The 24,504-nt window shown below is 41.2% G+C and overlaps 1 protein-coding gene across 1 annotated transcript; it reads right to left on the bottom strand.

Moving 5' to 3' along the window:
* Nucleotides 1–3,443: 3,443 nt before the first annotated feature.
* FAM241A (family with sequence similarity 241 member A) lies at nucleotides 3,444–21,713 on the bottom strand. Its single transcript, XM_084855867.1, has 2 exons — nucleotides 21,385–21,713; nucleotides 3,444–7,099 (listed from the first exon to the last, which is right to left on the bottom strand). The coding sequence occupies exons 1-2, from the start codon at nucleotides 21,538–21,540 to the stop codon at nucleotides 6,854–6,856; spliced, it is 402 nt and encodes a 133-aa protein (XP_084711993.1). The 5' UTR covers nucleotides 21,541–21,713; the 3' UTR covers nucleotides 3,444–6,853.
* Nucleotides 21,714–24,504: the final 2,791 nt, after the last annotated feature.

The raw sequence follows: 24,504 nt of genomic DNA, 5'->3' as shown, positions 1-24,504 counted from the left end.
AATCGAGGAAAACAACAGAATGGGAAAGACTAGAGATCTCTTCAAGAAAATCGGAGATCTCAAGGGAACGTTTTGTGCAAAGACGGGCATGATAAAGGACAAAGAAGGCAGGGACCTAACAGAAGCAGATGAGATTAAGAAGAGGTGGAAAGAATACACAGAAGAACTATACAGGAAAGATCTGAATGTCCCTGATAGCCATGATAGTGCGGTCACTGAACTTGAGCCGGACATCCTAGAGAGTGAAGTCAAGTGGGCCTTAGGAAGCATTAGTAACAACAAAGCTAGCGGAGATGACAGTATTCCAGCTGAGCTATTTAAGATCCTAAAAGATGATGCTGTGAAAGTGCTGCACTCAAAATGCCAACAAATTTGGAACACTCAACAGTGGCCACAAGACTGGAAAAGGTCAGTTTACATTCCAGTTCCAAAGAAGGGCAATGCCAAAGAGTGTTCCAACTACCGTACAATTGCACTCATTTCACATGCCAGCAAGGTGATGCTCAAAATCCTGCAAGCTAGGCTTCAGCAGTATGTGAACCGAGAACTACCGGAAGTACAAGCGGCGGTTTCGAAGAGGCAGGGGAACTAGAGTTCAAATCGCCAACATTCGCTGGATCATGGAGAAAGCAAGATATTTCTAGAAAAAGTCTATTCTGCTTCATTGACTATGCTAAAGCCTTTGACTGTGTGGAACACAACAAACTGTGGCAAATTCTTAAAGAGATGGGAGTACCAGACCACCTTATCTGTCTTCTGAGAAACCTGTACGAGGGTCAAGAAGCAACAGTAAGAACCGGACATGGAACAACCGATTTGTTCAAAATTGGGAACTGAGTACGACAAGGCTGCATATTGTCGGCCTGCTTGTTTAATTTATATGCAGAGTACATCATGAGAAATGCTGGGTTGGATGAATCACAGGTCGGAATTAAGATTGACGGGAGAATTATTAACATGATCAGCAGAATTTCCTACATTTGTCCTGATTTAGCCAGGAAACCAATGCAGATACTGTTATGAAAGTGTTTTTAGTCCCCAGTTGTACCTGTAACCTGTTAGAAATACTGCCTTTTAGTCATTTTCTGTATAGGCCCCTGCCCAACTTTTTTTTTTAACCCACAATGAAAGTGCTAATTGATGCAACCTCCCTCCTAGTCTATACTGATCAGTTTCTGTGTAAAGATTTCATATTCCTTTATAGATCATAGTATGACTTCCTCATTCCACTCTCCACCATGGCAAAATCCCTGGCTGTTATCTACTGCTTCTTCCTCCTGAGCACTCCTGTACCTATTGTGTAACTGGGCCCTAGCTCACATGAACAGCCACGGCCAGATTCAGGTGGTTGGAGGCCCTGGAGCAGTTCCAAGAATGGCACAAAATGGACATCAAAAATATTTAAAAACATAGAATCATAGAATAGCAGGGTTGGAAGGTGCCTACCAGGAATCCAGGGCAAAGCATCCCTGACAGATGGCTGTCCAGCCTCCTCTTGAATGTCTTCCAGTGTGAGAGAGCCCACCACCTCCCTAGGTAATTGCTTCCATTGTCGTATTGCTCTAGCAGTCAGGAAGTTTTTCTGATGTTCAGCCGGAATCTGGCTTCCTGTAACTTGAGCCCATTATTCCGTGTCCTTCACTCTGGGATCCTGGCCTTCCTCTCTGTGACCACCTTTCCAGTCATCAAAGAACTGAAGCAGTGCCTTCTCCAAACCCAGAGCTCTTTTGAAATGTATAAGAAAACAAATAGAGTCTATACCTAAATTTGATCAGCTTGTTTCAGCACCAACCTTTCGTGCAAATTGTATGTTTTTGTATAATTAAAGTAACCCCAATCAAACATATATTAAGAATGGGGAGGAACTGTGGGGAGAGGTGAAAGGAAGAAGGAAATGAGTTTTAAAGGAAAGTAAAATATAGACGTAAACTATGGCCCACACTTAAGAAGTCTGGTCCTATACAGGTTAACTGAGTTCACTGAGACTTGCTGTCAGGTAAACATGCATAGGATTGCAGCCATAGTCTAAAGAATGGAACAGTCACCACCCACCATAACTACCCATTTGATGCCACAGCATCTTGATAAGGCACCCACTGAAGCATCTTTAAGTGCGAGGCTGATACTGTTCTGTATATGAAGACTCCTTGCACACCTGGGCTGGCACAGAGGGTTATCAGTTAAGGCATGGGTAGGCAACTTGTAGCCCTCCAGATGTTTGGCCTACACCTCCTGTGATTCCTCACCATAGGCTATGTTGGTTGGGGCTGATGGGAGTTGTAGGTAAAAACATCTGGAGGGCCACAAATCACCCATCCTTGAGTTAAGGAGAAAGATATTAACATAGCATTTGGGAGCTGGGATTCTTGGTCAATTAACTTGGGTGGTGGTGGTGCAGGGTCATGTATGGGTAAGCCCAATGCACAGAAAGAACACCAGTATTCTGAAAGCTTTAAATGGTTCTGATTTTAAAAGGCGCAATCCAGACTCTTGACACAGTGGCACTGGCTTTCATGTGGCAAAATGGATTTCTGTGCAAGCACAAGAGTTCTCTTTCATACTCTCCCCCCGCCCCCGATGACAACTTCTAATTACATACTAAAGAGGCTGCTCCCAAAACTCACATGAGTTTGGGGGGTGACTCCCGTAGTGTACATGGCGAATTTTCAATGAAGGATGCTCCAACAACCCAAGTGATACCCTTGGATCCCTACCTAAATCTAGGAAACTTAGAAATGCTTTTTGAAAACTAGATAGACAGGAGCAAGTTTGTGGAAAGCAGCCCAACCTTAAATTAGGGTACGAAATATTAAATATTCTTATTCAAGTTATATTGATAGCTTTAACAGGGAAATTTCAATACTATACTTATCCCATTCTTAAACCATTTAGGGTGCAATCCTATCGAGATAGGCAACCGCCTATCCAAAGCAGGGCAGGGGATGCACAGAGGGGATTGTTCCCTCTGCACTCCTCATGCCCTGCTTTTCAGCTAGACGGCCAATTGCGGCTGTCTAGCCGCGTGAGCATGGAATGGGGAAGGAGGCTGCTGTACAACATATAGGATGTGTCGTACATAGGATGTGTCGTACAGGCAGCTACGCTCTCCCTGCCCTGGAACGCCCCCAGACATGCCCCTTTCCGGCCGCTCCACGCTCTTCTTGCGAGCGTGGAGGACGGGGCTGTTCTGTACTGCCTCCAAGGCAGCGCGGAAGTGGTGGGAGGTCGGTTCTCTGGGAACCAACCTCAGAGCGTGGGCTCCAAGGTTGGTTCCTGGAAAACACCATATCCTATGGCCATCTAGCCGCTGTCTAGTGGCCATAGAATAGCTCCCTTATATTGTTTTGTTTTGACCTTCTCTGACCATTTATAGTATTTTCAAAATACCAATATTACTGTGTCCATCTTCAAGTTAATATTTTATATATGAAAACATTACTTTTAATCATTATCAATAAATCAATTTATTTGTTTCAATTAAAATCTTGAGTCTGTGGTCTTTTACACTGGGCATGCTTTACCTCTGACCCACTCTGTTGCAAAGCTACAACTTTGAACATCGACCAGACTACCAAATTAACAAGGTTGTTTGATATTCTAAACTATGATTTGCTACAAGTAATTTTTTCCCTGCACTGATGAAAGTCTGCCTAGTGTAGTGACAATTATTTCTAATTATTGCAGGTTCCATTGAATTCAAAAGAACTTTAGAATATAGCTGTGCCTAAGTTTCCATGCTGATAATAGTAACTCATGAAAAATATCAGGCAGGAACCATTTGTGTAATGAGAGAATATTTTATTAGAAAACATTACTGAATATTCTCAAAGTACACTTTTATACAAACATTTCTAAGGAAATAGTTTGTGCGTTGCAGCTTTTCAGAGCAAGTGAGGTTCCACCAGTCTATTATTAGTCTGTGTTCCAAAAACTCCAGTTTGTGACCACAAAACATGTTCACACATGTGCCTGACTGCATCCACCTGTACCACATCGCATGCAGGTCTGAAGGGTACAAGGAACTTCAGCAAGAAGGAAGATTCTGCAAATGAAATATAGTGCATGGTCCTTTGGATCTTGCCCAGTTTCCTGTATACCTTGATAATTCAAACAACTATATATACTTGAAGACTTTTGCCCCCAACTCTGATACACATATACAGCACTGAGTAATAAGTCATTTAAGATTAAAACATCCCAAAATGTGGATCAAAACAATCTTAATGCCGATTTTAATGGCCCAAATGGTAATTTACCTTAAATATCCTCACATAAATATACATATATACAACATGGAAATTTGGGATGAGGGGTTATTCTCTTCTCAATAAACATTTATATAGCAACACTGTTTCCTTCCTATATATCTTCCAATCCACCAGCTTCCACCAGAGCAGCACTGAACTTTGAATCTGACTTGCAATACCAATACATTTTTTAGCAATTGCAACAATATTCCTCACTGGTTTTAAACCATCCATTTCTGCCCAATCATTCTTCAAATTATAAATTGGGGCCTGAAATTCTATGATGATATTACACAGCCCTACAAAATTGACAGAAGAATGCCATCTTTAATCCCAGACTCCACTTATGCTGCAATGCTCACACAGAACTCCTGTGTGTATGGACCTTCTTTGTTCATTTCAGCAGATGTAGCTCTCTGCATCCATCTCTTTGTAGGCACAGACTTGCCTTCCTCTCATGAAATGAATGGGAAAGATACTGCAAGTAAATGAGCTTCAGATGCATGTCTGAGAGCTATAGTAGCTACCAGAGATATATATTATCTTTAAAACCTTTCATCTTTATCTTGCAAACCATTGGTCTTCTTGCAAATTGATAGACATGGCAGCATCTAGTACAACGATGTTTTTTTTTTTTAGATACTACAAGTTTGCAACAAAAACAAAACTAGCAAGATCAAGTACTTCACACACACACACACACACATATATATTTGCATGACGCAAACGTGCAGGGGAAAAGTAGTGTTGGTTCACTTATTTTAATGTTAATAGCATTTAGCTAATAAAATGGAGGTCAGAAATTCACTTAAAAGTGCAAAATAATAATCCTGACTATATAAAATTTCAACCAAAACTACTTTTAAAAATAGGCTAGTTATTACACCTGTGGTGCAGGGAGAAATCAATGATGTGATCTATATTACCATACAGTATGAATACAATGAAAGCTGTATAAATAATTATATTGGGTAATTATTCCAGTGGTGATCTTCTGTTTACAGAAGGGCTTTTGACCCAGTGGAGGCCTCTGTTAACAGAAGGGGTGGATTTTCCCCCAATTCCCCCTGGATATCTGCTGCAGAGGTTTGGGGAACCCTCTGGAACAGCATGCGATGTGGCATGATGAGGCCGCAGGGAGAAAGAGGTATTGGTAACATTTGCCTCTCCCCATCACTTCCATTAGCTGAGACCTCCAGTTGATTAAAGACCCTTTTGTGAATGGAAGGACTCTTTCCTTTTGTGAAATGGCACTACAGTATTGCATTGACAGCACATTTTTATGATTGCGATGGATAAGCTACTCTTTCCTTTAGTATTGTCTCAGCGCTCTTTCAAAATGCTTGCTTTGCAAATCACCCCAGTCAGAATCATACCATATAAATGTGTTATACACACCCTGCTTCACCAAAGAACATTCTGTAAGTACTAGAGGAATGTGTTAAGATACTGAATCTGATACTGAATTGCATTACAAGAAGCATGACCTGGGAAATGGGGTTGTTTTGTACCAGCCAAGAACTATAGTAACTACATTTCCCATGATTCTTGATAATCTTGGGCATCGCTGTGACTGCTTGCAGAGGCATCTAAGGCCTAATGATGGCCCTGAAGTGAGCCCTTTGGTACACAGTGGCAGCCGGAACCTCTTGAGCCATCACAAATTAGATTCAGACTCTGGAGAAATCTGGGCTAATTTCAGGATGGGTTCAAGAGTTCAAACCTAGGGAAATTTGTTTTTGAACCCCTTAAAAGTGAACTTTTGCTTCCATCACTAAAAAGGAAAGATGGAAGAGTACAGCTACTATATTTTGTGTGGCTTATCTTGTATCTAGGTCTGCTGTGCTTGTGCATATAAAAAAATTCAGAGTTAGGATGTGGTAGGTCAGGAAGCCATAACAAAAAAAGGAGGAAACCATCTATTTTGTCTACTGGCGCAACCATTTCTCCTTAGCATTGTGAAGAGGAGAAGGAAAACATGATGTGGAAGAAAAGATGCAAGGGATTTAGTCTCTTCTTTGCAATGCCCCAAATATTTTTTTCTTATATGCTTATAAAGCATTAATGACAGTAGTCATATGGAAGCAGTCTTGCTTAACAAGGCTGTATATGTACATACACAATGCTGAAGAAGTTTGCAAATAGATTTACAGGTTGATATAAAATCATGCAGTGTAAAGGCTTATACAAATTGGCCTTTTAAAGTTCAGCTCCTAATACAAAAGGTATTACTTGAAAGCAGTCATAACACAAATAGGAAATTACTGCACATAATTTTGATGAGCTTGTTTTCATACTCCAAAGAGCTCCCTGAATGTGTCCACAGGAACTACATTGATTCAGTAGCCTTTATTAATTCAATACATTAAATTCCACTGTCCTTGTGATATATCTAAGATCCACTCTTACTCATCTATTCATGGTGTATTAAAGGGGTTTTTTTTTGCTTCATTTTAAATTACAAAGATAATGGCAGTTTGAAAGTGCATAACTTTAATGGCCATGTAATGTTCAGCATAGCAGCTTATAATATACCGTTCTTGTTTGGCTAGATATGTAAATCCACCAAGATATGACATAATCATTCATCTACCATCCATTGTACTTTATTGCTGAACATAAATAATGACAAGGCACAGTACAGCAACTAGTCCAAGAGCTTGCAGACCAAGGAACCAGAGCATAATCCAGAAGAACATGATTATTACAGGTTCCACAATCCGTTCTCCAAAATACATCCTTGTGAAGCCTATGCTGATGAGACTTTTGTTGAGCTCACCAAAGAGAGTCCCCATCTTTTTATAGTCATCTGTAATGGGTTCAATACTATTGTCTCTTTCATCTTGCTGGACCTGCAGTCAGAAGAGAAAAATAGATTAACACTTTGAATCAACTAATGCATAATATGTCAGCGCAGCTACTTAAAAAGCAGCCTCATGTGCAGAAATTGTGGCTTTTTTTCACCCTTTTGAGCTGTAATGCTTTATTGTGATGCTTTCTGTTACAACAAACTGGCAATATCTTTCATTACTGGCTAAGTACTCCTTCAGTTTCGCTATACACTTTGCAAAACAAAACAAATTTATTAGTGTGTGCATTGTTTATAATTTATAGGGTGTACTAAAAATGTCCCTTTTCCAAATCTGTTTCTATCATTACTTAATCATGCATAAAGTAGCTTGTAATTTATACAGATATATAGGATTTAATGAGGGGCTTTACCTTTTTCATCCCCTTGCTTCTTTCACCTTTTTTTATCATATGAAACTATGGTCATTTCTGCAACTCATAACACGTTTCCCACTTCAAACTGCCTAACTGAGTGCCATGGTCCATGGGCAGGGAGAACGAAGAAGAAATCACCTTTCCTCATTCACTCCTTCAAGTCACTCCTTCATACTACTGAATAATAGCTGCAGTACTGGGTATTTAATTCCTTCTTTATAATCTTAAAAAAAAAAAAATTGTGTAAAGCGTCTATGGACAGGCTTTTAATGGAGATGGGTAATGTAAAGCAGCCTTTTAAGATGAAGCAGGCATCACACATGGTTTTGCTAATGCTCCCATTAAAGACAAGCAAAACTCAGTAAAAAGGTACTCATCAATATTTTAGTCAACAGGTCAATACTGTCAGCGACACAAGACTGGGCTTGTAAATTACAGTGATTAAATGTCAATAATAAAGCAAAATTTCTGAAGAGGAGGGCTGTATCAAGTCTAGGTTTATAGTCAAACACAATTCCTATATTGATGCTTCAATTAGACATTTAATAGTATGAGTCATTCCATTTGCATTTGTTCTTGTGAGTTGTAAACAGGCCAAACATGATGACTAAATGATTAAGAGCAGAATGTATATATCATCAGCAATTAACGCTTTATAATTCTAGTTTACTAGATTTGATAAGTGCTGCATTTCCAATTATAATAATGCACTGAAAGGTATCCCAGCACTGGCAGATAGACAGCACCATTCATACATAATTTGTCTGCCCAGCTGGGTGATGTTCAACCTGTTCTGGAGGGGGTTGCACCCCCCTTAAAGGGATCAGGTTCATAGTTTGGGGGTGCTCTTGGACCCAGAACTGTCACTTCAGACACAGGTGGACTGGGTGGCACGGAACACCTTTTATCAGCTTAGGCTGATATACCAACAGTGCCCTTATCTGGACAACGACAGCCTAGCTACAGTTATCCATGCTCTGATAACCTCTCGTCTGGATTACTGCAATGCGTTATACATGGGGCTGCCTTTGAAAACAGTCCGGAAACTTCAGCTGGTCCAAAACAAAGCAGCAAGATTGTTAACTGGCCAACGTGATCATATCATGCCAATACTTTTCCAGTTGCACTGGCTGCTAGTCCATGTCCAGTGCTGGTATTAACATTCAAAGCCCTAAATGGCTTGGGGCCAGGTTATCTGAAGGATCATCTCCTCCCATATGTACCTGCAGTAAGATCATCTTCAGTGGTCCTTCTCCAGGAGCCCAAGTCAAAGGAAGTGAGGTGGGTGGCTACCAGTAAGAGGGGCCTTTTCTGCTGTGGAACTCTGGCTGTGGAATGAGCTCCCTAGAGAGGTTTGCCTGGCACCTACATTGTGCTCATTCTGGCACCAGGTGAAGACCTTTTTATTTTCCCAGCATTTTAGCATTCTAGTCTTTTAGCTTTGCTATTTTAAATCTGTTATTGTATTTTAAATCTTTGCATTGCTGCTAAGTTTTATTCTGGTTGTATTTTCATACTGTAGTCTTATGTTTTAATATTTTATATTGTTTTATGCTGTACTTTGTGATTTTAATTTTTGTGAACCGCCCAGAGAGGCTATTGGGCAGTATAGAAATGTAGTAAGTAAATTTGCTCTGGGATATACTTTAATTCAGCCCCACATCTCCTTTGGGTGTCAACCTATACTGAGAAGGCATAAAAAACGATCTAACAAACTATATCTGAAATCCACACTTGTGCACAAAATTCTTGTTTCAGAAAAACCAGCAACTTGTTTTGTGGGTTTCAATGTTTTCAACCAACTAAATATTTTGTATAATTATTATGCAGCTCCTTAAAGTAGAAGCATAGTTACCGAGAAAGAAAGAAGCCACAAGTGTTACTCTTCCTTCTTTTCCTGTTCATATTCTGGACTTTTGTTCAGACAAATCCCATTCAGCAATCTTATCAGTCATGAGCTTGGTAAAATTCTCTCCAGACCTCTGTAGTATTAAGAGGAAGGCTTGAGTATTCCATTGTGTCTGCATTGGTATTTTTGTGATATATGGTTTGAAAAACCAACTTTATGCAGACACAACTGCCCCCTTGAGATCTGCACTATGCAGCACCTCAGCATCATGGCAGATGTTTAGCAAGCTAGGGACTTTACTTGGCAAACTAGCCAAGTCACATACACTAAAACCATCCTTATTTATCAGAAACACTCCCTATTTTTCCTGATACTTTATCTGGTAAAGCACCGTTTATGTCAGGGTTGGCCTCCAACTCCCATCCACCCCAGCTAGCATGCTCAATGGTCAGGAGTGATGGGAGTTGTTGTCAACTACCTAGAGGGACACAGGTTCCTCAACCCTGGTCTACATATTGCCTTTAGGGAAATGTTGGGTCACCAGAAGCTAAATCTCTGGATAAGGGAGCAGATGCAACTCGACTCTAATGCACACACATTGACACAAAATTTTGATGCATGGTTTGACTTCCCTTCCATCCCCGCCCACATAACCTGCATATTATATATAAATGTTGCTGAATGTGTTTGGAGTTGCAGTTATTCTACAATCAGATCCAGTGTGATTAAACATAATGCACCTTTTTTAAAAGTAGGCTATTACAGTCCATTTAAGATGCAAGAGGCAGATGATCAGATCCTTGCTGCGAGAATATGGGTGTTGTAGTGGTTAAGATTTCAAGAGTTCCAGGCTCAAATCCCATTAGGCATGAAGCTTGTTGGGTAACCTTGGAGCACTCACTTCCCAGGGTTATTGTGAGGATAAATGAGCATGGGGCGGGGGGGACTTGCATACCCTCTTCTCCTCCCTTAGAGGAAAGGCAGGGCATGAGTGTAATAAATAATAATTGTACTCAAGAATGGCTGTTTCCATCCAAGGAGAGTATACAATCACAAATGCGATTATATCAGCGCTGTTGGATAGAGCCAACGGTATTGACACAGGGTCCTGCACCACATCTTTAAAGGGATAACTTACCACAAATAAGCCACAGTGGCTTATTTTGATCATGTGAACCAGCCCACTGTGACCATTCAAAACAAGCACAACAACAAGCTATGCTAAATCAACTCCAGAAAAGATTACCTTGATAACCAAATATATTATTCTTATGAATGTCCTATTGGATTTTATAAAAGGGTATGTCAATATACATATGAATATATTATTCTAAAGCTTCGTTAACTTATACTTTGTAATGCAAACAAGCATTAGCTAAAGATTTTAAAGATTTGTTAAATTTTTAAATGTAATATAACAGGAACAAATTATTACTGTGGCTTTATATTTATGTGCACATAAAAATAAAATAAGATAGTAATGCTTGAACAGTCAGGAATGACAATTAACTAGTAGTAAATTGATTCTTTTATTTCTTTTGTAAGGAAAAACAAGAACAGGCACAGGATTAAGCTGGTAATGCTGACTGGAGATAAGGAAGAAATTAACAATAAAAAGCAAAGCAGCCACTATAGAAAAAACTGTATTTGGCTATTGTAGCAATAAACATTCAAATATGCCAGTCATAGCTTTCCCCCACCTCAGAGTTTCTTCATGAAGTAATGGCAACCAAGCACTTCCATGAAGCAAGCGCTCCACAAAATTGGACTCCTGTTCAACTCTTTACTTTGTGAAAGGATTTCCTAAAAAAGAACAACACACCACTTCCCCAAAAGCATTTTATGAAACAGGAACATAAACCAATACGTACTGGATTAGCTTACATTAAGTAACATCAGAGAGAAAAAAGTAACTTAGGATTTGCATGGATGCTATATATCTTAGCACACATGAGACAGTGCAATATGCACTCTGCTGAACAGTCATCCCACATCTATCTGTGCTGCAGGTCAGATCAAATGAAGTATTGCCACCGGCCATGTGTTGGCATAGGACTGTGCTACATCATACTGTTTCTGTTTAAATAGGAACATTCATCAGGCCATCTGTCCTTCTATGCCAGTGCCAACAATACAGACAGTGACCCATAGATTTGCACTTAAGATGTTTTGCAAACAGTGGAATCATATGCTCACCCCCTTTCCAGGGTCACTAATGTAATATTCTGAATCCTCTTAATGGACTGAGGGTAGTCTTGCTGCAAGTGTATACATATCCACCACTTTTTTGTTTTGTTTTTAAAAAACAAGTTACATATAACGCTTGAGTACCAGAAGAGGGGAGAAACCACCTGAAAGGAAATCCTCAAAATGATGCCTATATTTGCGTTGTGTGTATTTGTGTGTGTATGTAAATGGTATTTACCATTATTAAAAGGCAATCCCAAGCTGGAGCACTATGGAAGGAGTGAACATTGAAGTGAATTAATAACCTCCCACTTCCCACAAAGCAAAAAAGAAGTTGTTAAAAATCACAAAATGATGTAAACTTTTTGAAGTACAGGAGAGCTTCATTTATTTTGTTTTAAAGTTTATTAACCCTAAGGAGTTGCACAATAAAAATGCAACAATATAAAAATACAAAAGCTACATGAATGAAAATGTACTTCCCTCATGGGCCAAAATCTGTAATAATAATTTTAAAAGCTCTGGTTTTGGAATATTTATTACAAATATCTGCCATAAACCATAATTCATAGCCATTGTTCAGACTTCACAGGGAAAAATACTGAGCTACACATTTACATACATTTCCCTATTATAGGTAACAGGATTTCTACAGTTTTAGTAATGGGGGAGAAAAGAAGCACAGCTAGGAATTACCTTAATATAGTCCCTAAAATCCCTGGCTGGATATGCTTGGAAAGGGCTGGATGACTGTGGCATGGAGCAAGAGAATTATGTACAGGGTTCCACTCATGCAATAGGACCTACTCATGTTTCTCTCCTTTTTGCTATAGCTCTTTCTTACCCCCTAAAAAACTGCTCCCGAGGGTGAGGGATTTCGTATGGAAAGGCTGCAGTTGGAGAAGGAAAAGCAGCAGAAGTTTGGGATCTCTTCTTGTATGGGCAGAAATGCATTCCACTGGTGAAGGGACTCTCTTGATCCCACTCCATATACATGGCAGCCACCTCTTCAGCAGACTCAAAGCATTTACAGCCTTACAGAACTGGCAGGCTATTTTATCCATCAGCAAAATTAATTTAGTTTGTGAATCACTACTATATATTTAGAGCCTCCATTATTTTTACTGGCCAACACTGTTCATTTTCTTGCCCAGTGCTTTTTTCATCCTAAAGTAGCTCAGGATAGACGTTTGATACAACCATGGCTGCTTTACCCTTACTACAGCAGGCAGTGGACCTGCAGGGGTCTTACTTTTCTGCCGAGTGATTTTTTTTTTTTGTCCATCACAATAGCAAGCTGAGTTAGATGCTGAAATCCAAGTTGTAACCAGCTGTGGTAACTCAAAAAGGTCACTCTCTACATACTAAGAGGAAATTTTCCTCTCTATTCTGCCTCTAGGCATTGGGGAAAAACACATACACAAGTCCAGCAAACCTACAGTAGGAGCTCCAATAATCAACACAGCTCATGAAAAAAGTTTCTGGAGTTTAACTGAAGGTTACTCACCCTTCCAGTACTTGAAATTAATATATACAGGTTTCTAGAGGAACCTAACTATCTCATGAAGGCCTGGAAGTAATACTTGAAAGTGCATAAATATTTGGAAAACTTTATTTCTTGAGCAGGGGCTAGAGAGCTATGATGTAAAACTATTAAAAGGCAGACAATATTGTATACCAACAACCTCTTTTAACTTAAATAACTCTCATGTGCTCATCTCTCTGGAGGTTTACAATCTGATCTGTTACACTTGTGTTCATCCCCAGTAGATTTGCATATGCTATATATTTTCGTTATGCCTAGATTAACAGTCATTATTACTGATGAGATGAGTAACTTCTTCTTGCTCCATCCAGCTAGCTTGTTTCCCAAACTTGAACAGGTGTATCTGAGATTCACCAGATCAAGAGAGAATACAACTGCTTTAATTACAGACACCATTCAGTGATAGATCTTTACCAAGTGTTTAGGGCTTCAAGAATGAATGTATGGGTAGTGGTCCCTGGAACCTCTCTGAAGCCAGACAACACAAATATGGTATTAAAGAATATATATTGCTCAAATAGTCTAAGAGAAGAACAAGCTTTACTTAAGATGAGGCAAATTACAAACATCCCCAAATACACACAAGTTATAACCACTTTCATATTTACCTAAATGGACGGCATGGTGGGCAAAGCCAGCCTAAGCACATATGGCAGGTTTCTCATTCTCCCAGGATCTCTCTCCCAAACAAATCAAACCCTGGTCTTTTACAATCCCAATGATGTTGACCTCATCCTTCGTTTTGGACCTGGTCATACCACCATTCCCATTTTTCTCAATGTAACCAGGCCTCCTGCTGACACCAGTAACACCTAGATGAAGGTAAACCAAGCAGCGGTTGCTTCTAGCACCGAACTGACCCACTTGTGGCAGCCTTCCTTCAATTCCAAGAAAGCATTCCACTACTCATAGTTATCACACAACACACACAGATGGAACTAGTCACGCCTACGAAGTACAATACATTCCTATCAGTTCCATACAGTGCAATACATATTCCGCTACACTGGAAGCCATCTGTGAAATTTCAGTTGCCTTCTCACAAAGCTGCCGTTGTGCTGAGTTTTTGTATTTCATAGGTTACCCATATGGCTTTTCTTCAGGTGTTACAAAACTTTCATTTGAATCACTAGCAATCCTTCATGAACATATGTTCTTGTAACTTTGAAGGAGATTATGGGTATTCCATTACTTATTTAGCACACCTGAAAATACAACTTTAAAATCAGTTGCCTTAACGCTGCAAACACACTTTTTTTTTTTCACCTCTTAGAGCACAGCAAAGTCCTGCCCGGTTCTTCTATTAAGACAGGAAAAAAAGAACAAAAGAAAAGCAAGTTAGCTGTCAACAGCTGTTTCCCAAACAGCAGAAAACGCAATGGTTTATTTCACAGACATAAGCCTCGGTTACGAGCATGACAAACTTAGACAATAGTAATACTTCCTTTTGGTATAGCATTTATTAGTTTTGTAAAGAAAGCAGTTTTCTGAAATTTTGGTATAACATATGAAAAGCAAGTGGAGACCAGCACATTTTGATTGAATGGCTTTATTACTATTATTTACTATTATTTATTTATTACATTTATATCCCGCCATTCTTCCTCTTTAAGAAACCCAAGGCGGCGTACATAATCCTCTTCCTCACCATTTTAGCCTCACAACAACAACCCTGTGAAGCTGGGCTGAGAATCTGTGACTGGCCCAAAGTCACCCAGTGAGCTTCCATGGCTGAGTGGGGACTAGAACCCGGATCTCCCGGCTCCCAGTCCAACACTCTAGCCGCTACACCACACTGGATCTCTTTAATCTTATCTGTTGCATATACAGAGTAAGCAGCTATATCAATCTCTCTTTTTCCCTCTCCCCAACACTCCCCCCCCCCCCCCGTGACTACATGTACTGGAGGGGAATCTCTCTAGCCTTTTGATCTGCACCGCAAGATATGCAGCTTCCGCATTAGTAGAACTACTTAGAGCACAGGAAATCTTCCTAGCCTGCCCTGCCAGCACTAATCTGGAAGGCTATCACAAGAAAAGATCTACTTGTGCAGAAGCAACCTATAAATCCAGGAACCCCATTTTCCCCAGATGACTTTGCATTTGTGCCCTACCTCTTCCTCTTCAGCAGCCACTTTCTGTCTCTCCTCCACTGTGTGCATGAGGTTGTGGCAAGACTTACTGCCTAATGCTAAAATTTGGCTCTTGCATAAAGCCACACATCCTTTGTTTGCTGCATAGGCCAGGGCCAATATCAGACAGCTAGCAAATCACAACTTAGCATGTTTTCTTCAGGGAGATACATATTTTACACAGACTCATTTTTCTAAAAATCCCCATTATGTGAGAATTTCAGGACTCTCTGAATGATCTGTCCTGAACCTGAGGAAGTATGCTCTTAATGTGTCCACATGTTTCTGGAAAATTCATTTACAGAGATATTACTGCGAGTTGTGTGGCTATATTTATTCTTGGTCTAACAAATATTTATGCAACCTTTGGGGTGAAGTCTTGTATCTTTAAGGATGACACCCTATGCACTTTTAATTGGGAGTAAGGCCCATTTTACTCTGTATGACTAGGACTTACTCCCACATTAATATGTGTAGTGTCAGGCTGCAATTGTTGAACAAAGTCTGCAATATGCTAAGTGTGTACATGACAGGCTATAAATATAAGAAACCAATATACAGAATAAAAACAAATGTTAGGCTTATATAGATCTATAGATAGATAGGGTGGGGGAGGATAGAAGGAAGGGAGGAAGAAAAAAGATGACCTTATTTCCTGCCATGTATATTGTGCCTAGATACAAAATCTTTCCAGGTATTTCAGTCAATAATCTCCTTTGCAAAAAACACTCAGGGGCCCTTGCCATAAGGGAGAGCTGCTTTTTTATGAGTGGCTTCCACAAAGTTAGCGTTACGTGTAAAGGGCCCAAGAACATGGGCACAGGCTGACAGTGTAGGTTCTGACCTTAGAATTGGCACCCTGCACACACTCTGTGTGTAGTGCCAATTCCATGGAAAGTCCGATGTGATTGGCTCCTGCCAAATTTGTTGGGAAATTTACCACCACTGTCTGAGAGACACTTATGAAAAAGCAGCTCCCATGCAGCTAGGATAACATTTAAAGGGCCCTTCAAAGAACATAGGAAGAGAATGAAACATTTACCTTGGAAATCATATTAAAGTGGCAGGGACTAGGGATGTCATTATGTCATAGGTCCAACTGACTTCAAAGAGAGTTCTGTGTGTAGGATTTAAGCCGTCGTAATTTGATGTAAAGATCAAGGATGAAAACTCAGCAAGCCCTGACCAATTCCTATTAAACAGAATTATCCCTCTTAGTGCATGAGGGATATCACTATAATACAAGTAATTTGGATTATATTGAAAACAATGTAAATTATAAAAGTTATAACAGCCACAAAAGATGGTTTGCTAATTGTTGAATGTTCCTCTCATACACGAATGCAAAAAAATAAAATAAAAACAAATTAACGTATTTGGAACGTTTTCTCTCCATTAGACTACCAAAATGTTTTATTACCTACCCCACTCCAAAGCACATTGTTTATTGGTTTAAGATTTGTGTTTATTATAGATTTTTGTCTTCTCAAACTTCTACTTGAAGTTGAGACAAACCATGCACTGAAGTCACCAACCAAATTTGTGTTGAAGGAGACGATTTTGAAGCTTTATAAAAGACAGATGCTGCACATTTTCTTCAATGACTCATGTTCTAAATGTGAATACTGTTAAAGCTATGGTACTATTTTCTTACATTATACTGAGAGATTGGAATTCTCAAAAGTGTGTGTGCGCATGTGTGTGCGTGTGTGTGTGTAAGAGAGAGAGAGAGAGAGAGAATGTGATTAACATAAAATATAATAATTCAAGCAGGTGGGTGATCTTGGCCAGTCACTATCTCAGCCTAATCTACTTCACAGGGTTGATATAAGGATAAAATGGGGAGGGAAGATACCACCTTGAGCTCATTGGAGAAAAGCTGGAATATACATGTTATAAATAAACAAACTCCTGCAGAGGGTAGCCACCTTAGTATTTGCAGAAAGAAAATAAAAGAAAAAAAGAGTTTTGTGGCATCAGAAAAACTAACAACTTGGCATAAGCTTTTGTAGACCGGTCTTGTTTTCAGTTTTACTTTACCAACTTCAGTGACTATGCTTACAATGAAAAATGAGCAAGATACTATCTTATTCACTGATATATAAACAGACCAACACCTTGCACACATTGCAAGGTGACCTAGAGGGCAAAAAGGAATGCTGCTTACCTTGAATATTCTTTTGCTTAATTATAATAAACAAAATCCCCACATCAAGTGCGCAACAAAGAAGGTGCTTTAGAACTACTTTTGCTTCCTGAACCACCAACTTTCCAAGTTCTATAAATCAATGCTCTTCAACAGTGCTAAAACGTTACTGAGGTTATTTAATCAGTGTTCTTGAGAGGCTTGCTCAGACCTGGAAATTGCAACACATAATTGGGTTGCTAGTAATTTTGGAGCCATAGAACTCCAGCCTTTCTCTAAGATGTTGCCTGTTCTCTTGCATCACTGCATTTTGGAAAGGTGTTGCATGCTCTCTCTCTTTCATCAGCGCAAATGAAACGTGTACTGTTACTGAGTCATCAGAACAGAAAAGGGCTAGGTTTCAAATCTAAAATTAAGCCTCTCAACTTCTGGTGCTACGCTTATTATTTGCAGGACTCTAACCTTTTCTTCTCACAGCCTGGTAATGGGTGTCCCTTCTATCACTTCGCTAAAAATGTGCTGACACCACATGCCTCCATATGTCAACTACCAAGGCACCTGCAGCTTTGTCTGACATGTACAGTACTCCTATGACACTGGGGAACCTCTTCCAGCCCAAGGGCCAAATTTCATTTTGGAGAAGCTCTTGGCAGCTGCATTTCTAAGGTGGGTGGGGCCCAAAATACAAAAAATACCTGCATAGTTTAGCTTAAAGCTCTTACTATCAGCATTTAAGCTTTACGAGAGGCATTTCAACTTTCTAGAATGGGGCAAGGACTGTACAAAAGCCAGAAAACCGCCAAATGACTGGTGCTTGGGGGAAAGAGGATGAGGCCATTGGAAGGGGCATGGCCATCTGGAAAACACTGGAGGGTCAGATTTGGCCCCAGAGCCTGAGGTTCCCCACTGCTGCCCTATGGGACTGAAGAGCCTTGCTGCACAGCCTTGCTCTTCTAGCTAACAGCCTAGTGTTTCTCATCCTGTGTCCTTAGTGATAGTAATAGGCTAAGTTCCTAAGTCAGAATCCATTAGGGTGTGTGTGTGCTTTTAAGTGTCCTGGCTCCCTAAGGCCTTTGTTTCAAACCATGATGGGGGAGAAGGAATGGGTTTACCATTTCTTTTGCTTAGTTGTCATAACTATCCTCAATCCCCATATCAAGTTTGAAATGGAAGAGGTGTTTCAGGACTAGCCTTGCAGTTAAGGTACTTGCCCAGAGCAGTAATAATTTCTTTGAGGAAAATATCTTTAAAAATTCACTGTTCACACCCTTCAAATCCATTGTTCATTGCTTTTGTTATGTATTTTTTTTGTTTATTGTCAGCCACCTTCATTTATTGTCAGGCAGAAACGCCGAATAAAAATATTAAAGCTATAACATAAATGTAACTGAAAATACAATGAATTCTTGACTAATTCAGCAGAATGGACTGTTATAAATATACAGCTCTAAATGTTTTTCCGAGAAGGAAATGTTACAATACTATGGAACGATTCAACACGTTAAAAACTTCAGTTAATTATGAGCTGCACATGTATCTCTGTGGAACACACTCAGGTCCCTATAATGAACATATTCACCCTAGCAGGTCATAGTATCATAGTACAGTAGGTTTAGAAGGGGCCTATAAGACCATCGAGTCCAACCCCCTGCTCAATGCAGGAATCCAAGTCAGAGCATCCCTGACAGATGGCTGTCCAGCCTCATCTTGAGTGCCTCCAGTGACATAGTTTATCCATCTATGCAGAACTCTCTAGGAGGTCATACCCCTGACATACCTGCATAGAGAGAAGCTATAACCCTAATAAAGTGAAAGCCCACTACCAGAGTATAAATTAGGATTGCAACCTTTTACTGAGTAATCTGTTTAAGAGTTTAAAAAAGACGTTTAGGGCACAATCCTATGCATGTTTAGACAGAAGAAGTCCTACAATTGCCAACATTCCCCAGACTAAAAAAAGTGTAATGATTAAGCAGGAAGCAAAATATTACCTTTAACTGAAATACTTATAAAGACTTCAGATGACAAGATAACCCTACTCTCTTATACGGAAAAGATTACTTCCAAGATTATGCCAGCTATAATGAACACATTTGCCTTAGCAGGAATGTTAGGGTGAATGTTTCCAAAACAAACAAAAATATGTATTCTACTTCATTAGTATTGTATCTATTGGAATTACAATGTGTACCTCTCATTCCTCCATGAGAATAGCCATCTTCATAGATTAGGGTTCTTCTCTGCACGTACAATGAAAACCTGGACAGTGACAAGCTCCACCCCCCACAATTTGCATGTTGAAACGCATGTCTGCAACACACATGTGCAACTATGCACACATATTAGCAGGCCTCCATGTGATCAGGAACCCTGCTTTTCAGGGTTCTCAACTGCGTGAAAGCCAGGGTGCATGTTGCAGATGGCAGAGAGAAATTGCTGCGCCATACTGTACATGTGGAAAAGAGGCCTAATATGTGAAGAGGGCTAATGTTACTCAATAAACCCTATTACTTTGATACACTTATGTTTTACGCTCCTTTCCTAGAATCTATTTCTGTCTTTTTCCGTGAAACCTGAACAAAACTAAGAGGTTAACTAATCTTAGATGAAGGAAGGCCAATACCATGCATGATGGCCTAGAATTACTCCACTGTTATGTAGTCCGTGAGGTATCTCCAGGTTGGGCAAACTGCAATACACTGGGTGCAACACTTCCATTGCTACTTCTGTGTATGCATGTGTGAATAAAAGGAAGTACAACCACAACCACACCCTATTATTCCAGATCAATTAATTCATATTAAACTACTACCCCAATACTTGGAAGCCATCACTGATATAGTGATAACTCAACATATGAATTAAAAGTATGGATGGGAAATGACTTAACCTTTTAATACTCTCTAATCACGAAAGATTTTTGTATAAAAGAGTGGTTAGTATGAGGGTGTTCTGACACCATTTCAAGAAGCTTGCGAGAACCATCATTCCAGCTAGCTTTAATCAGATTGGTATTCATTTTTATTTATTAAATGTCCACACTGCTCCTTACCAAAGCGCTCCAAGCAGTCTGCAATGAGACACAATATTAATAAGCAAAATAAAATCTGCACCATCTTCTGAGGGATGCAGCATGTGAGCCTGTATTTAGAAAGGTGATGCTGAAGATTTTACTTGTTTTTAGTGAATGTGCGATCTGGAGGGCTAGTTCTCACATTGCTTTTTTCAAGAAAGCAATCATACTCATGTGTGGAAAAAGTTTGCACAGCAACAAAGAAATTGCTGTGGGGTGTAATTTTTTTTCTTCTCTCAATACAACGGCCCATTGCCAAGTTTTCCTAATTATGTTTTTGATAAATCATCAGGAAAACTTGACAAAGGGCAGTTCCCGCCCACCTCCCATAAAGTTCGACATCTTTTTCTGCTGATCTCCACTAAACGCCTCCAAACTTATCAGGGGAGAGGCAGCTCTGATGCAAAGATGCCCCATTGTTTTAACATAATGGCTCCCTTACTTCCAGAATGACAGCCATGCTTTCGTTTGGAGCATTTCATCCCCGCAGCAAAAAGGCCAGGCCAAACCAACGAACACCACAGATATGCAAGGCGTGTGCGCGTGTGTACTGTTTGGTCTGCCAGCGTTGTACGGTTAGGTGTGCCGTCTCTCTCATGGAGCCACATTCCCCATGCTCTCCGTTGCACGATATCGGAACACAAAGCAGCGCCCTGCTGGCTGAGTCCAAAGGTCCCTCTGCAGCCTTCCCCAAGCTGGCGAACGCTGGCTGGGATTGATGGGAGTTGCAGTCCCAACACATCTGGAGGGCGCCAGCTTGGGCTGCTCTGGAGAGTCCAGCATCCAACAGCCCCACCAATGCTAATGGGGATCCCACCAAGGCAGGACGTGGCGCGCCGCCTTTGGACGCGGGGCTCAGCGGCGCGCTGCCTCTGAACCCGGCGGAGGCTCCGCGAGGAATATGCGACGGCCGCGGAGCCCCCCTTCGCAGGCGAAGCTGCGCCTCGGGCTGGAGGAGAGAAAGAGAGACGGCCGCTCACCTGCTGTTGCTCCTTCTCCCTCTCCTCGAGAGGCGGCGGCTTCTGCAGCCGCCTGTGCCGGGCTCCTGCTCTCCCACCGAGGGAGGGCAACGATGGCGCCCATTCCCGCTCGAAGACGCACTCCGGCGGCAGCAGCTGCTCCTCGGTCGAGCCCATCGCCGCGCCCTCCTCCCTGCTCCCCCGACGAAAAGGACGCTCTCGCCCAGGCGGGGGGCGACTCCCGCGCCGGCTGGGGAAAGCGGTGGCTAGCCGGGGCAGGCGAGGACGGGGACCCAGCGCGAGGGTCTGTCGCGGCGCTCCTGCCGCCGCCGCCGCCACTGCTCCTGCCTGGCAGGGCGTGTCTCGAGAGCCGTCACGGGGCTTGGAGGGAGGCAGGGGGAGAGGGGCGGGTAACGACTGTGCAGCAACGACAGCGAGGGAGGGGGCGAGGGAAGGATGCTGCTACTGTGGGGGGGGGGGTGAGTGCGTGTGAGAGAGAGATGCGTGCGTCTGAAAATCTGTTTCCACCTTTTGCTTATTAAAACGACAACAACAACGCCCATAAGTTCCGACTGTCTCTGCTCGCCCGTGCTTTTTGGAAAATCCATTGCAGTGCCCCCTACTTTCTTTCATTCATTTTTCGTGGATAGGAGGGCACATGTAAAAGTTGGCGGTGTGAGTTGCTAGATAGGGGCTTCTTCACTTGAGTAGCTCAGGCCAGGCCCGTAGCAAGCCTAAAAGTTCGGCACGCGGGGGGCGGGGGGGGCACCAAAAAAGTAGGAGAGGCAGTTCATCTGGTTTACAGGTTTTTTAAAAGGCAAAACTGTGATCTGGGTTTTAATTGTTTGTTTGTAAAAATAATGGGGCAAAGAAATGGGGGGGGGCAGGCCGCCCCTAGCCTACCTCTTGCTACAGGCCTTGGTCAGCTCCTTTCTCGGATCTTTAGAAATTACATTTCTAAGGGCCAAACTACAGGGAGGGGGTGGGATTGGGAACCCAAAGATATGGGGTTCAAAAGGCTTTAAAAGACATTGTGGAAGACTTATTTATTTATTTAATTTCTATACCGCCCAATAGCCGAAGCTCTCTGACTTAGGCCAGACTCAGGCTTGTCTGATCTACTTTATTTTTTTTTTACTAGGGCCCCAAGATCCAGCAACCAGAGCCACTTTCAAAAGACATATAGTAACAATTGAAGAACAGGGTATCTCTCGGTGTATTCTGAGGCTATGAAGTTGTTTTCGGTACCAGAACTGAATTGAGTTCGCAGGCCTTTTGCACAAAAGCCCACTCCAGGTTATCTCAAGCTTCCTTCATTTCAACAGACTAACTTGGCGGGGGGGGGGGGTCACTTTGTTGTTGCTGTTGTTAAACAATTGGGAGCTAGGAACCCTTGCTAATTCACTGCAAATCACCCAGAGATTTACCAGCAGTTCCTGATTTATCATCTACCCTCCCCTAGAGGACTCCCCTGTCAGGAAGCTAGACAAGAACTTTATTGTCTCACTCCAACAAGAACAAACCCATAACAGGAAACTCTTGACTCTATTCAGAGACAACTAAACCCAGTGCCATCTAGTGAATAAATTGTATAATGACACTACCCACGCAAATAAATCAGCGTATCTGGTAGTACATGTATTCAATCGGTCATCTCTAAATCTTTTCTCCCCCAATTTTTTCATTGTGAGTTTTAACAAAACAAACAAAAAGAAAACATAACCAAACAAAAAATAAAAATATAGCAGCATATTCTAAAATCCTCAGTTTCAAATATTACAATATTCTAGGAAGAAAAAAGTTAAAGAATAGGTTACGCGTAAACTTCAGTAAACCATTCAGGTATGACCTAAATCATATCCCTTATGAATATACAGTGGAGGTGAGGAATAGATTTAAGGGATTAGACCTGTTAGACAGAGTGCCTGAGGAACTATGGACAGAGGTCCGTAACATTGTTCAGGAGGCAGCAACTAAAACCATCCCAAAGAAAAAGAAATGCAAGAAAGCAAAGTGGTTGTCTGATGAGGCTTCTTTAGCTGAGGAAAGAAGGGAAGCGAAAAGCAAGGGAGAAAGGGGAAGATATACCCAACTGAATGCAGAGTTCCAGAGAACAGCAAGGAGAGACAAGGCCTTCTTAAATGAACAATGCAAAGAAATTGAGGAAAACAATAGAATGGGAAAGACTAGAGATCTCTTCAAGAAAATTGGAGATATCAAGGGGACGTTTTGTGCAAAGACGGGCATGATAAAGGACAAAGAAGGCAGGGACCTAACAAAACCATGAGATTAAGAAGAGGTGGAAAGAATACACAGAAGAACTATACAGGAAAGATCTGAATGTCCCTGATAGCCATGATAGTGCGGTCACTGAACTTGAGCCGGACATCCTAGAGAGTGAAGTCAAGTGGGCCTTAGGAAGCATTAGTAACAACAAAGCTAGCGGAGATGACAGTATTCCAGATGAGCTATTTAAGATCCTAAAAGATGATGCTGTTCAAGTGTTGCACTCAATATGCCCACAAATTTGGAACACTCAACAGTGGCCACAAGACTGGAAAAGGTCAGTTTACATTCCAATTCCAAAGAAGGGCAATGCCAAAGAGTGTTCAAACAACCGTACAATTGCACTCATTTCACATGCCAGCAAGGTGATGCTCAAAATCCTACAAGCTAGGCTTCAGCAGTATGTGAACTGAGAACTACCAGAAGTACAAGCGGGGTTTCGAAGAGGCAGAGGAACTAGAGATCAAATCGCCAACATTCGCTGGATCATGGAGAAAGCAAGAGAATTCCAGAAAAGCATCTATTTCTGCTTCATTGACTATGCTAAAGCCTTTGATTGTGTGGATCACAACAAACTCTGGCAAATTCTTAAAAGAGATGGGAGTACCAGACCACCTTACCTGTCTCCTGAGAAACCTGTACGAGGGACAAGAAGCAACAGTAAGAACCAGACATGGAACAACCGATTGGTTCAAAATTGGGAAAGGAGTACGACAAGGCTGCATATTGTCACCCTGCTTATTTAACTTATATGCAGAGTACATCATGAGAAATGCCGGGTTGGATGAATGACAGGTCGGAATTAAGATTGCCGGGAGAAATGTCACCAACCTCAGATACACAGACGATACCACC

The sequence above is a fragment of the Heloderma suspectum genome, chromosome 5 (genome assembly GCF_057233095.1).
Source record: "Heloderma suspectum isolate Gila_16-S chromosome 5, 16-S_ref, whole genome shotgun sequence".
Taxonomy (NCBI): domain Eukaryota; kingdom Metazoa; phylum Chordata; class Lepidosauria; order Squamata; family Helodermatidae; genus Heloderma; species Heloderma suspectum.
This window is presented reverse-complemented; position numbering and strand designations above follow the sequence as displayed.

Coding starts and splice junctions, on each gene's coding strand:
- FAM241A (XM_084855867.1), bottom strand. CDS start 21,540: ATGGGCTCGACCGAGGAGCAGCTGCTGCCGCCGGAGTGCGTCTTCGAG. Junction 7,100..21,384: donor GGGAGAAGGAGCAACAGCAG/GTGAGCGGCCGT, acceptor TTCTGACTGCAG/GTCCAGCAAGATGAAAGAGA.